Genomic DNA, 15,578 nt, shown 5'->3' with positions numbered 1-15,578 from the left:
TGTACTTGGAGGTTAGGCCATCTAATCTCTAGAACTTCATGGGAATTGTCAGAAAGAGACAACACACTTGAGATTTTGGAAATACTCCATTGAAGACTTTCTACTTTATTATGGGGATATTGTTGACAATGGAGAGTGCTTAAAAATCAGGAAAATTGAGTTGGAGGATTGTAAGACAGTCTCTAGTAGCTAAGACCTTTGTCAGTAAAATGGGTAACTATTCTAATTATTCTTTCTTTACAGTTTTAGGTCTTAGACTTAGTTTTGTTCAGTATACACCTACAATATCAAGCTAAAAAACCAATAATCATTCACAAATTTCAGCTCCATCTCTTTTATTTCCTTTTAGAATGACCAAGTTCTCCAGGGCTTTTCAGTGGACAAAGGAGAATTTACCTGTCCCCTGTGTAGGCAGTTTGCCAACAGCGTTCTTCCTTGTTATCCTGGAAACAACATGGAAAGAAGCGTTTGGCAAAGTCACAGTAACAAGTGTTTGCAAGATCTTGTGCAAGAGGTGGAAGAGCTTCAAGAACAGCTGGGAACTTTCCCAGTAAGCATCAGTGTAAGGCAGAAAGATCCTTGTTAATTTGCCTCTACCTTTCAGTTTTTTACATTATATTGCATTTGTGATCTCTTAGAATCCTGGCAACCTCGGAAAGTTCGTTTTCTTCTGATATTGAAGGCAATATACCATTGTTTTCTTATCAAGAAACTCAGAGCATTTGCTGTGTTACCTACGAAAAATAAACAGTTGAAAGCTGTGACAAAATGTGATTAATATAATTTTTTTATTGGGTACATTTTCAGTTTTCTCCATAGTAATTTACATAGAACAAAGTAATGTAATATAAAATATATTTGTAATTCTCATGCAATGAAAAAACAGCAATAGTCTCATAACTGGAAACTATTTAAACTATGCCTCTTAAGAACTTTATAAGGTATGGATTATTCATTTTACAGAAAGAGCAATTTGCAGATGCTCATGTTTTACAAAGCTTCATGAGGTCCTCTGAATGAGAGAATAAATTATATTAAATTTTGTTACCTTCATGTCTCAATGGAGATGCTTTGTGTTTTTGTGTACCTGTACAGTGCAAGTATACTTTAAAATAGCACAAGCACTGAGATTCTTAAACTTAGGAGATGGAAAAACCAGTTCTGTTTTCATATTCAGAACAAATCAAAATAACTATCCAAAATATCCTGACACTTCTGTGAATGCACATTTTTTCATAACCTGCAAATGTGTTTTACAAATATGAAAGTGCTACGCTTTATAATCAGCTACTGCATTTCTTCAGGTAAAATTAACTAATCTTCTTTTGTGTCTTTGTTCATAGTCTGAAACCAATCTCAGTAAAGAAATGGAATCTGTAATGAAAGATATAAAAAGTACCACACAGAAGAAGTATACAGATTATAGTAAGACTCCTGGATCACCTGACAATGATTTCCTGTTTATGTATTCTGTAGCCAGGTGGGTATGTTTCCTTTATATTTTTTCTTCTGTATTTCTCACTAATGATATTAGTCACTAGATACCTTTCTTCTAAAAAAAAAAAGGCATTTAAAAATATTTCATCCTCTCCAAAAAGGACTTTTTGCATACTCAGTACATCAAGGTTACATTTTCTGATTTTCATATACAGGCATTATGCAAGATGAAAACATGTGTCTCTCAGTTCTTTTTTACTATTTGTAGCAGTGGCACAAAACCCAGAGAACACTCTCGTATGCTTATTTAGTTTTCTTCTTAATTCAAGGTTTTGCTTTCCATAAATCAAAATTTTATGTTGCATTTCTTGTTTGGCTTTCATTTCCCAAATTGTCAAATCTACTTTATCTGTCTTCTACAGAATGAGATTTTTTTCTGTATCACTGCCATATTTCTAGTTTTTTAAATCACAAGGTGTTTTTTATCTCTCTGTCACACATTAGTTTTATTTACTTAAAAGAAGATCACAGAAGGAGCTTTTTTATTACATCAGTAACCAGGAATTTCTCTTCATATAGTCTTTAGACTCCTAAAAAACTGTCAAAACCGGCAGTGTTTATTTGGTGATGTTTGATTGTAGTTTTAGAGCTGTCAGTGTCACATACGCTCTCCAAGAAAACCAGCCCCTCCTTCTCTACCATTCATGTTAAGGTAGTCTGAATGGTTAATCTATTCAGCTACTGTAATACCAGGTTTTCCCATAAGAACTTGATATACTCACTAAGCAAGTAATTTTCTAAACTCTGGCTTAGTGAGGCCTGCAGGGAAGGTGCTGACAGCAGAGAAACTGCAAGCATAGAAGTGATGCCATTGAGTAGCGTTTTTTTATTGCAGTTTCATAAACTCTCATTGCTGAGTGTCTTTAGTGCATAAGCAGGGGAAATATTCAAGCCTTGGCTCAGCAGGACTCTGAGATTCCACTTAGCAGGACTCTGTAAGGTTCTGCTTTTCACCAGAGGTTACACCCTCTAATCTCTAGAATTCTCCTCCAACTCAGATCATTATATTCTTCTGTTAAAAGAAATACTATCTGTATTCTTTCAGAGTATTTAACTGATGCTGAAGAGCTATGAAATTCTATACATAGCAACTTTAAAGGATTATTCTATATTTTTAAGTGGTATATGCTCAACAAGGATAAGTAATGTTGGGATGTTAGCAATTACGTGTTTGATCAATACAATTAAATACCCTTCCAAAAATACAAAGGACTCAAAACTAATATTTCACGTATCAAAGTATGATTACTTATAACCATAACTTGACATGCCATTTAAGATAAAAAAGGTGTTAAAATACCTTCCTGGGTGCAATGTCATAATAACTTCTAAAATGCTAGCTAAACATATTTTAAATGTATCTATGTATTAATTTTATATTTGCACAGAGAGCTCAGGATTTGTTTTCATTCAAAGAGTTAAAAATACCTCAAACCAGAGCCGCATTTCTTTGCTGCTTGCACTGCTGGAGAGAGAACTCTTGGTTGACCACTAGGATTAGGATATGTCACTTGTACTCCTTGAGACCTCTTCCTGTTAGGGTTAGACTTGTGTCACAATTTTCCATTTATCCATGTTTGAGGAATTTCAGGTGTTGGATCCAGCCTTCTGTATTGTTACTGTAACTCATAAGATCACTTATGAGGGAGCCTGGCACATCAGCTTCAAGGTGGTTAACTTCTCTTGCTTTTCAGTGCAGCAATCCAGATTTACATTCTTCTACTACTTGATAATTGCATAAGAACTACAGGGTTAAAAAATTAAACTTTTAAATAGACATGTTAATATAACTTTACAGTTCGTATTTATGGAAATAAATCTGTACATCATGTTCCAAACTGGAAGAGTTTGCTTTGTATGATTTTATTATGCGTTTACTTTTAAGTAATCAAACAACGGACTATCCACAATTAAAATTACATACTGAAGTAGTTTTACTTTCTGTAAATTATTTCTGTCATTCTACCTATTTCTTCCTTATTTCCATCCATCCAGAGTTTCTCTTGAGGTGATGATACCCTTGTGTTCCTTACCAACCAGTACCCTTTGAGCATCTCTAGCTCCAGGTGTTCTGAAGCATTTAATTGTTTTTGGTCAGACCATCTACAGCTGTTTCACAGTTTTTCCTGGTATTTAACCCTTGCTTAGATGAGCATTTGAATACAATATATCAAAATCAAATGATCAAATCAAAATGATATTTTGATTAACTCCATATATTTCCATGTGAATTAAACACTCTTAATCTTCTCAAAAGAGTGTTCATGTAAGAACATGACTTCTTTTAAGTCATGTTCCATTTTCAGTCAGAAAATGACATCATCTCCTGTCCTGAAAGATGCTGGTTTACAGCTGAATGCCAGCTTTGCAGTGGATTACTGCATGCTGGAATGAGAATGTGAAACAATACGTAGCCAGTTGCTGCAGGTTATTCTTTCTTCAGGAAAAAAGGAACTTACTTTTCTTCAGTTTTGCTTACCCAGGTATATGTCACTGGTAGCAGAGAAAAAAATTACAAAAGAACTCTTTACCACCTTGTGGGAGGGCTAGCTGCTGCCTGCTTTCCTAGCAAAAGAGGCATTCTGGGTCTGGCATCCTGATTTGCATGCACAGCTGGAACAGCAGCTCCTTGGCTACCTCCTGCTTTTCCAAGAGTCATAATCTTGTTAAATTTGGACCCTTTTCATGCATTTCTCCTTGTCTTTGCTGACATTTATGAGATGAGTGTAGGTGTCATTCCCAAATCACGTGTGCCTAGCTTTAATTTTCATAGTTCCACATTCAAAGCATTGAAGACTGTCATTTGTGGTGATATCTTGGAGGACTGTTTATGTATTGCACAGCAGTAGGTCTCATGCTTTTGTTGGCTGTGCAAACAAACCTTTTGGCTTTTCTGTCAGCTGTGTATAGACAAATGTAAGAGCCATGTGTTCTTTCCTTCTGAGTCTGTGTCTCAGTATCTGGGGTTTTTCCTTGTATGTGTTGTGTTTGTAAATTGAAGTGAGAAAAATGATAGTCCCAATAGGAAGAGCAAGTCCATCCAAATATATTCCCTTTCTGGAAAGGATGTGGCAATTTTACTTCCCTCTACTCTGTCTTGTATGAATTCCCAGAAATGTGAAATCACCCTTCCCACCCCCAGTACGTTCCTTTAACCAAAGCCCCCAGGAAGGGATGAAGTAGGTCTGCTTTTAACCAGGAGCCAGGACAGCTGAGAGAAATCCATTCTCTCTGGGTTTTTCCTGTGAGCGAGGAGGATAAAGGCAGTGTCCTACAAAATGTTTTGCTGCAATGAATGACACTGAGATTTCTAGATAGGAAAAGAAGACACTTATATAGATTTTCTTTCTCATTCTCTTTCCTTTATGTTGAGGATTCTGAGATAGCAAAGGATTCTTTCAGAGACCACTCTGTGTTCCACACTCCTATCAGATGCCCCCGGTTTTTCTTCATTACTTTTCTTCAGTAAAGGGCAGGGGATCTTCAAGGCAGAAGGGAGCTCAAATTAGGGAGGAGATACACTGGTCTCCTCCAAAAATTATTGAGGTCTGTACCTGATGTAGGGTATTTTCTGAAGGATAAGTGTTCATTTTCACAGAAGATGCTTTCTCTACTCTACATTTTTATGCCAAGTTATAGATATGTTTTCAAAGAGACATATTGAAGGAAAAGATTAATACTTACATTTCCAAGAAAGCTGAGCTATAGGGTGCTGCCTTTGAGGAGCTGGGGACAATGAAGAAGTGTGGGAGGTGAGAGTTGGTATTGTATATGTGAACAGAGTATGTGATTACAGAAATAACTTTCCTTACATTCCTTATAGTAAAAAGTACTATATGACACCTCATATGTAACAGCAAGAGGTACTTTTCAGAATTGTTCTGAGGGTTTTTTTTGTGAAATGGCACATATGCTTTGGTGAAAGGAAAATTTAAAATTGTAGATCTAGAAAATTGTTCTTAAACATTCAGGTAGTCTTTTGATTTAAATCTTAATTATCCTCATTTTAATAGAAGACTGTCATTGATTTTGTTCTACAAATTAGTTATCAGAATGTTCGTAGAAATAAAACATCCTGATTTCCTTCATATTCCCATGATGAACCAGCACATGCTGATCTACAGCTGCTATTTTGTCCACTAATATGAAATCCCTGTCCCTGCTTCCTTGCTGGTAGATTTTCAGAAGTTCAGTGAGCACTGCAAATCGCCTGAAGAGTGGAAAATTCCCCTGTCACACAGATGCCCTTATCAGCAGCAACCAGATGGAGCTCTGAGCAGGCACATTATCAATGTTAAATTGCCTTTTCTGAGTAGAGAGGATTAAAGCATTCCTTCAGAAATGGATGGCATAAGCTGCAAACTTAGGGATAGGAATATTCAGAAATGTTGCTATTTTAAAAACATAGGAAAATATCTTAACAAACACTGCATATCAAAGTGTATTATTCTTTCAAGTTGATGAAGCTGAAATTCTTGAAAATAATTTGTTGTGAGTAAAAATCCTCTAGTTTCTTCTTAAATGGCAGGGGAGGGGTGTTCTTAGCTTGGATATGTTATGTGCCTAAAATTCTAGAATAGATTTTAATATGGATTCAGTCACATTATATCAAACCTAAAATTGTTTCATTTCTCATTAAAGGACAAAATATGTATAGAAAGAGATTTGCAGTTTGGATTGAATCAGCAAAACAACACTTCAGAATAATAGAATTATATTCCTTCTAATTTTTAAAATGTATGTTGACTTACTAAAACAGGCTCTCAGAGAATATAGCATAAAGTGTTTGTTACAAATCTTGACAGTACAAGATGCAGCAATGAAACATCCAATTCCAAAATTAAACAAAATTGTCAAATTTGGCCTAAACAATTGGTGCCTAAGTATCAGATTACAGTAATACTGAGAAAGAAAGCATCAGTGTGGCATGCAGAGATTCAGTGACACAACTACTGGTTCATACTAATGAGCTGCAGTGAATAGCATTTCATTCAGAATTAACCTCCAAGGCTTTTATTAACTAACTTATCTATAAAGGGCAGTGCTTTAATTATAATTTAGACTGTATTCATATTTAGTTGATGCCATATCCATTGTACTCTCTGATTGTCTGAAGTGAAACAAAAGCTTTGCCAATGGAGAGAACACTTTTTAGATATATATGATTGACTGAAAGTTAGCCAATCTGTATATTGTCTTTCCAGATTTGCACTTAAATTCCCTTATTATGCTGTGTGTGCATACAGAAGAAAGACACAGAATTAACACTTTTTAATTCTTCTCTCACAACTCAATATAGTACTGTGTTAATATAGTACTTAAAACCATATATGACAATATCTTAATAAAGTTTATTTTGTTCTGAGCTGTATTTTGGCAGTATTTCACACTGAAGATTAGTTCACAGTATTATTTTATTTAGTGTATGCTGGGAGTTTGTCATGATTCATTTGTGTCTGTAGAAGCTTGAATAATGTTGTTCCATTCAATACTATTATGTTTTTCTTACAGAACAAACTTGGAACTTGAGCTGGTCCACCGAGGAGGAAATTTGTGTTCAGGAGGTGCAAGCACAGCTGGGAAAAGATCATGTTTAAGTAAGTTCCATGTTATTAAATGCAGTATAAATTATTAGAATATTGACTAAAGATGTCTGGTTTTTCTGGTATTTTCTAAATTACATCAACTTTTTCCTTCTAAAACCATTTTTTTTCTGCCATAAGGAGTCTTTGATTTTTTGTTTCTGTTAGAGAAATATGAAAAATAATTTGCACAAATTCTTCATTAGAGCTGTTCATGTCTTGTGAGTACAATTATCTAGAAATCAATTGTCATACTATGCATGTAATATATTTTAATAACTGCATTTTTGTGAGTAACACTAGAAGTATATTAAGGGTGAAGCAGGAAAGCTTTGTTTCACCCTGGTTGTTGCTAGCAATAGGAAAGAAGTTTGTTTTCTGAATGCTAATATAGCTCATGACTTGGTGTCATACTTAGAAATATGCAGCTACAACATCCCATGTCTTTAATTTGTCTAGTTCTTCCACAAAGTATTTCAAATTTTCTTTCCTAGAAACTTTCAAATTTTGTTGTTCTAAAATCTTCAGTTATTGTCAAATAAAGCAATTTCTTGCTGCCAGAAGTGTTTTTTTCTTAAAAGAAAATATTTTAATCTTTTATTGGAATATTAACAGTTACAAGTAGACATTTTCTTTTGTCAGGAAAAACTGGAAAGCCTGCCAGAATACTGCTACTGCTACTAATGCTTATTTAAGTCAAGCTTATGTAGCAATAGCAGCAGATTTGGTAGGAAAAAAGAAAGCTTAGGCCCATCTCTGTCTTTTGTACACAATTTCTGGGGGATGCATTCCTCATCCTTTGAGGTGACGAGCCACCCAAGAAATCTCACCAGGTTGTCATTATGCTGGCCACATTCCCTCTAGGACAAATATCCTCTGCTACTGCCCAACTAATTTCATTTGTATGTTGTTAATTTAAAAGGTCGTTTTAACCTGTACTGCACATTGTCTTTCCCCACCATCATTCTCCCCCTTTCTCAGCCGACCAAAGTACCTGAAAAGTGCACGTGTTAAAAAGAGCATCTCTAGATCACTGTGTGCAAATTTAGTCAGCCAGGGTTCTGCAGATACCACTCTGTGGTAGTCTTGTAACACCTGTGAAGTTTGGTGATTAGATATTGTGGGAAATGGAATATATTGTCCCAGGTGAGCTGTTACAGCAGCAAACATCAGGGAAGATGGTGGGAACAAATAGGTCAAGAGCTGTTTAAATAGATTGTACCATGAGGGCAGCTACTCTTGGGAAGTAAAATTAAGAATGATTAATGTAGCTCTTTGTATCGCTGACCAAGTGTGTGTGAGAAGAATGGTAAAGAAAATTTGCCTGCAAAATTGCCATTTTAAGGCTTAAAGTTTTCTATGTGTGTGCAACCAAAAATCCAAATAGTATCCTATTATTTTTTACTTAAAAATCAAGTCCTATTTGAAGGAACACATTACAGTTTTAGAGTCTATGGCCTTGCAAATTCTCATGAGTTTAGGGAAAATTATGATATATAACAACTGTACAAGTCTTATTTCTCTGTTTTAAAGTGTAACAGACCTGTTTGTCTTCATTGTTCCATATTTACAGAACAGGGTCACAGCACAGCATTAAGGCTGAATAACTGTGATTTCTCTGTCGAGTTTTTATATAAGGCCTTGAGTAACCTGTCTAATGGAATATGGCAGGGTCTGGGTGGGGACTAGGTGATCTTTAAGGTCCACTCCAGCCTTAAGCATTCTCTGATCCTGTGCCTCTCTTTAACTTACGTAGATGTTTTTCTTTGCTATTCGTACTCTGGTAATCTTGCACTAGTTGATGAACAGTTCCACAACATTTTAAAGTTACATATTAATGAATTTATAATCTTCCTTTTTTAACTTTGAAATAGTGCTTTTCTTTCTGTCTGTCTAGTCTCTTTTTTTTTTGTTTTGTTTTTTTTTTTTCCTTTTTCCCCTTTGTGAGAAGGATAGGATTAGGGTTTTGGGTAAAGATTAAATATTTTATCCTCTTGTTCTCTGGCTGCAGTTTCTCTGTAAATGAGCTCCTTATCCCACAAATAGCAGTCTGGCATTGCACCATCAACTGCATTAATTAGAAAGGACATTATTTACAACTGGACATCAAAAAATTATTTAAGAGTTGTTTAATTTCTTCTTAAGTAGGATATCTAGCACCTTTGTAACTTCTGGAATGGCTCTAAACATTGAGAAACAGTATTGCTTTGTGGGAGTTGTTTTGGTTGGTTTGTTTTGGTTTTCTTCTTCTCATTCATTTGAAGCCCTTATCTTGATTGTGGTGTATCAGTTTTATTACTGCTTTTAGTGTTTTTGTGAGCATAGAAACTCATTGTTTCTCTTCATGATTCTTCTTTATCAAATTTTTCAACCATGTTTAAAGTAACAGCTGTCTCCATTTTATCATTATGAACAGTGACACTTGGAGCCACTTAGTATTTCCTGTTGGGAGAAAAACCTGATTCTGATTTGCAAGATTGAGTTCCAGCTGTCTCTTTCCTATAGTTGTTGATGTAGCTATGGTTGCAAAGAGTCCTATACAGCTCTCTGCAGCCACTAAAAACAAAGAGATTGAAATAAGTTTTTAGGAATGTCTTGCTACAGCAGGTTTCTGTCGTTGATTGGGCTTTTTGGTGTTGCAGGATTTGGGTTTTTGGATTTGTTTGCTTGGTTTGGAGTTTTTTTTCAGGTAGGAGCTGTCAGTCTGCTGTTCCTTGGTGCCCATTCGTGCTAACTTGGAAAAAGCAGTTTTTGTCACCAGCAGATGATCTTAAGTATTTTTTAAAACACTTGATATGCCACTAATATGTAGTGTGGGAGAAGCAAGTATAGTACTGTTAGAATTCTGTTGCTAAAGTTGATTTCATACACTGGTGAGTTTGGTATAGAGGGTAATAGCTGCTTCATCAGCAATTAGTGGAGATGTAAGAGATTTTGTAAAGACTATCCAGTCTTAATGCCTTAATAGGCTTTTGCTGACCTTCATGGTTTTTTAGTGATTCAAGTCTACTGGATCAGTGATGAATGGGAAGATGTTGTCAACAGGTCTTTGCAGCTGCTGTTGCTAGGTGGACTATGTAAATCTCTACCAGGAGAAAAATATTTCTCAGTCTCCTTACTGACAATCAAGTCCCATCTGGTTGTATCAACTGGTTTTAGTGGTAATCTGCATTCTTCTTGATAGTCCCAGGAAACTATGGGAGAAGAAGGGGAAGAATCCATGGTCTGGTAAGATCTTCACAGTTGAGACAAGGATGTTTTCAATTCCACCTGCGAACTGCTGTGTCACTTTGTGATGTTTTCACATTGCCAATATGAATACTAATTTAGGGAATGTAAAAAGGGAAAATCTGGATCAAGACAGAAAATTCCATGACAGCAGTATATGTCCTAAAATAAAGAGAGGGGGTATAAACACATTATCTAGCTCGTTCCTTTGTTTGTTTTCATTATGACAGCACATTGCTCTACATTGTGGAATTAGAAAACATCATCTGATTTGAACTCTGGTAATTTGAGAGTTTACTTTACCAGTCAAGAGACCAGAAAAAAACATGTAGGAAAAAAGGCAGCAAAACTTGCACAGAAATTTGGGATCAGCTCAGCAAAGATCAAACCAAGATTACGAGACCAAAACTTAAATCTGAACGGAACTTCCTGAATCGCTAATTTTTGTCAGTTGAGCACAGCATTTTTAGAATTTCTACCATTCATCTATCAAATTGTTGTCTTTTTATGTCTTGAATTTAGTCTTCTTTTGTGCTGTGCATATCACACTAAAACTGAAAAGGGCTGTGAAACTGCCTTTGTGGAATTCTGCTTTTTGCATTGTAACACAGCAGAATATTTTCAAGACCTTTGTCAACATTTGTAAAATGAGTCTGCTTTATTATTAAAAACAGTAAAGAATGCAGCTGCAAGTGCTGGTGCAGTGTGGATATATAGACAAAATACCCATTATCTTTGGGGCTTGTGAGAGGAGCAGTATTACAATGCTTCCTTGTACAGCTTCACTCTCAGTGCAAAGACAGTGTCTTATCCATTGAGCTGCTCTTTTGAAAGTACAGATTCCAACTGAGTTTATTGCTCCCCTCTCACAATAGATTAACTCCAAAAAGTAAATCTACCAAGAACAGCAGTGACACTAACAAAATAACAATAGTTATTTTCATTATTTTTAGAAATGGATTAAGGAATGCTAATAGGACTGAAAGCTAGTTCTAACTGCTAATCCAGATGATTCTATGAAGTGTTGTTTAAGCTTTACATGTATTCTGTGAAAACAAAGACATAAACTGAGAGAGTTTGCCAGCAGTGCGTCAGTGTAGGCAATACTTGAGTCTATGATCATGTTTTAAAACAGTAGTAATCTTGCTCACTCAAATGTCTAAATTTTAGAACTCTCCCAAGTACCTGATGACTTGCAGCAATGAGTTATATTGTGCATCCAAATAGTGTGATTTTTATATTTATTCAAATTACCTGGATGCAGCCTGCCTCAAATATTACAAGGTTATTAGGAGGATCATATTCAAATTTTTTTCAAATTTTGTTGCTGCTGCGCTTTCTGAAATTAATATTCTTCCTACAAAAATTGGATAAGAATGATCTTTTAGTGACTCCAAGCTGCAGCCAGGTCCTGCCCCTTACAAGGGTGGGCTCTCCTGGAGAGAATTGGCTGGAAGATGGACTGTGAGGGCCAGAGGGCTTTGGGATACCTGGTGAGGTTATGGCCTCCCTTCCCACTCTTCACTAGCCACGACTGATGTTTGTGGGCCATTGTCACAGTAATGTTTTGCTGGTACTTTTTTAAAAACTGTCCTTACATGTATTTTAAAGGTTCCAAGTAGGCTATAAGTAAATGGGAGGACATTCAGTATTTTTATGCTTATGTTTTGGAATTATGCATTCCACAAATACTCAGGAAAAGCCCTGGACTATTCCTCTGGCCCAAGGCAGGTTTGTGCCAGACACTCAGGCATAAGGACGTGCTGCAGCACCAAGCACTTGGTGCTCAATCGAGTTGCCAGTTCTTGCTTCCCAATGCTCTGGTGTTTCCCTTGGCTTTCTCCAGTGGTTCATAGTCACAGTAAGTGGTAAGCAAAGCAATGGGAGTGGCTGTAGTGTAAAGCAGAAAGGAAGCTCGGTGTGTGTCTCGGCCGGAGCTGCTGCGGGGCCGGGCTGAGAGGAGCCGCTGGCCCGTGCGGCCTCCATGGCAGCCCCATGAGCTGCCTGTGCCTTCCCGGGCTGCTGAGCGGCGCTTTCCCGGGCACATCCCGGCACTCCCGCTGCGTGTCTCCATTCTCACGTGTGGAGATTACTAATACATTCTCCAGGGCTAGAATTTGATGCTTGCCTGCTTAATTTCATATTAGTAAAAGCTCTGGAGAGTAGCTGTTAAAGGAATAGGGGATGAATTAATTACCCTGAACAATTTTCAATTTTTTTTTTTTTTTTTTCATTTTGCGTAGTTGTCTGTTTCTGTTTAAAGCAAGGAATAGTTGAGGGAGAAAAAAGCCTTCATTTTAGTGAAAAGGCATGGATATTTTCATGGGTTTCATTCCAAATAAAACCATGCTTGAGGGGTTTTTTTTATTATTTTGATAGAATACAAGTATATTTTCAGATTTTATATTTTCAACTTTATCAGCAAAGCAGTGTTTTGCTAAGAATCTCTTGCCAGGAGAAAAGATGACTTATTTTGTCCTCATTGACTGTTTTTATTCAGAAAGCAGGTGGCAGCTATCAATTCCAATGCCATCCACAGCTCCAATTATTTTACAAACCCCAGGAGCTAATTACAGCCCTCAGGCTCTGGCAGTCAGCTGATTGCATCATGCGACTCTTTTGGCCATTGCGTACCTCTGAGTAATTGTCTATTTATGGAAAATAAATTAATAGCTGCTATTTCTACTTGAAAGAGAGGACCTGTAAGTGTGTAGGTTGAGCAAGTGGGTTTTAAAGAGATGTAGAGAGATTTAGAGAGAAATATGCAAAGGGATCAATTGATAGAATAAGGGGTGGAGAGGAAAGATGATGTCAGGATACTAAGGAAAAAAGTTAAAATGAAAGGGAGAAAGAAAGCAGGGTCCTAGAAAACTGAACAGGACAAAAGCATGACACCAAATAGCAAGATATAGTGTGACAGGAAGAAAAAAGTAAGCAAAACTGTGGGAAATGATACTTTAATTATTTGAGTATAAACCTATGAAGATAAAAAAAGATTCATTGAAATAAGTGAAGTCTGAATCCCGAATAGTCCCTGATCTAGTTGAAGATATCCCTGCTCATTGCAGGACGCTTTGACTAGATGACCTTTAAAAGTCCCTTCCAACTCAAACCATTCTGTGCTTTTTATTGCTTTTTGTTGCTTTTTATTGCTTTATAAATTATATTAAAGAGCATTTTCTGAAAATGCTCTTTACCTAAATGGTGCTTGCCTTCTTGGGTGGCTTAATGGAAGGAAGGGTTAGACGTTGTCTTTGTGATTGTATGATTCATAGATAAATATAAAATGTGCATTTTAATATAAAATACTGCAGTAAATCACCATGAGTATTTATGCATCCTCTGTCTGAAAAATTCTACAAGTGTTTTGCAAATTATATTTTTGATACAGTTGAAGTACAGAGGTTTTGAAATTATGAATATCAGCAAACTCTGCCTGCAGGTGGTACAGACAAATCTGTGATGTTATAAAGACTGTTAGTGTCATTGATGTGTAATCAGACTTTTGTTGGTTTGAGGATTTTTTTTGTCCAGAAGTTACCTACAAAATATGAAGGCAGAAAGAATAATAAACCTTTTAAAGATGAAGAAGCAAAGTGATCCTGCTGTAGGTCAGGACTTGTAGCAATTTCAGATTAAATTTCAAATATGTGGTGCTCAGAACCTAACAGTGAGAGAGAGGATTGGGAGCCAAAAGTAAATAAATCAAAAGTATATCAGTCTCTGTTAAAAATAATTGTTTAAGAAATCACTGCTTCTAGCATAAACTGGAGAGGCAAACGTAGTGAGCACAGAACCTTGGCAATATAACAGCATATGAAACAGGATTTTTTAAAAGGGCCTGTAATTAAGAACATGGAGCACCAAAACAACTGAGATCTGGTCAAAGCTTTCTAAACAGCCTTTCTCTGAAACATTTTTCTGTATATCTGCATGCTTTCACTGCCTTCTATTGAAATCTTACTTCTCTTCAAATCTCTTTTTAAAAAATAAATCAATCCTTAATAAAAATATGCTTGTTAGGGTACCAGCTTATTTGGAATGACAGGCTTCTCAGAATCTCCTACAATACACAATGGCAATTAAATGTAAAAAGTTCATATCCCTGTATATAATACTCAGCAATGTGTCTTCTTCCCCTTTCAGATCAGCTGTTCCACGTGCTGGCCATGCACATGCGCCTCTACAGTATAGACTCTGCATACAATCCCTGGAGGAAACTCACCCAGCCCTCGCAGGAGAAAAACTCAGAGCAAGTATTTTAATTTACCCAGTATCAGTTTTGCCTGGTGAAAGAAACATGCTTACAGAGGGACTTTGGGTAACTTTGTCTTAATTTAAATTCTCTGTGAGGTATGCTGGTGGAGACTTAACATCTAAAAATTGTATGTATGAATTTATAAAATATATTTTCAGATTTCTTTTACATAAAAATCTGACCAGTTTTGAGCTAAAGTTTAAATGCACCTCTTGCAGGCTTAAGCACAGCAAATTAAATAGTATTGGGTAAGTGGATAGGGTGCTGCTGTTCTTGACATGGATGCTCAACAAAATTTACATTGAGATAAGCTGGTAGTTTATGGAAAGTTGAATAATGATTAATACCTGTAAATAGGTCTAATATATGTGAGAAATAATTATATTTTAGGCTAAAAATTTTCATCAAGCTTATTATTTTTAAGCAAGTTACTGATCTGAGTTTGCTTTTAAAAGATGAACCTTACATACACAGCTGTACAAGGATTAACAACATAATAAATTAACCCATGTACTTTGTTCTGCAAGGACTCATCTCCTTACTTGACTTAAGACCCATCACTTTTCAGATTCTCCCTTGATGATGAGGAGAAAGGTTTCTTGCCTAAAACCAGATCATGATTTTTCCTCGTAAGAGGAAAACAGTACATATTTTTTCTCTTAGCACCTTAAGCATCTTCCTCATCCTAAGCTCTACATTTTGTAGCTTGCAGTTATGTCAAAAGACTGTCCTTTTAGTGCCTCTCCAGCTGTGTGTTTGTGGTGCTTCTGGGAGCCTGAGGTGGAAAGCATCATGCAATTTCAAAGACTGATCTAGAATTGTGATATGCCACAATCCTAACTGCAAAGTGGGGAGGACTATTAAAACAATTGTTCTCATTTCTAGTTTAAGATTTTATTTTTCTCTTGGACCCAGGCTTCTTTTTTGCAATGAACGTTAGGTTACTGGAGTAATTAAACTGTATTAAGAGAGTAATTTATAAACTATTAGCAGAAGAAAGCATCAAGCATTTA

At 36.1% G+C, this 15,578-nt stretch overlaps 1 protein-coding gene across 4 annotated transcripts in view; it reads left to right on the top strand.

The window, feature by feature from the left end:
• Window positions 1-15,578, top strand: part of UBR3 (ubiquitin protein ligase E3 component n-recognin 3) — a 97,466-nt gene that overhangs the window by 59,023 nt on the left and 22,865 nt on the right. For 2 of the 4 annotated variants that reach the window (XM_071434942.1, XM_071434940.1), the window contains 4 exons: window positions 350-550; window positions 1,344-1,480; window positions 7,009-7,094; window positions 14,454-14,559. In XM_071434942.1, the coding sequence (XP_071291043.1) occupies window positions 350-550; window positions 1,344-1,480; window positions 7,009-7,094; window positions 14,454-14,559 (530 nt within the window). Of the gene's footprint in view, window positions 1-349; window positions 563-1,343; window positions 1,481-7,008; window positions 7,095-14,453; window positions 14,560-15,578 lie in introns of all 4 variants that reach the window. The other 2 variants (XM_071434941.1, XM_071434938.1) reach the window with 1 other exon arrangement.

The sequence above is a fragment of the Agelaius tricolor genome, unplaced genomic scaffold (genome assembly GCF_023055355.1).
Source record: "Agelaius tricolor isolate 1412-34295 unplaced genomic scaffold, bAgeTri1.0.p SCAF_10, whole genome shotgun sequence".
Classification (NCBI taxonomy): domain Eukaryota; kingdom Metazoa; phylum Chordata; class Aves; order Passeriformes; family Icteridae; genus Agelaius; species Agelaius tricolor.
Note: the sequence above shows the minus strand (reverse complement) of the source record. Positions and strands in the feature narration are given on the sequence as shown.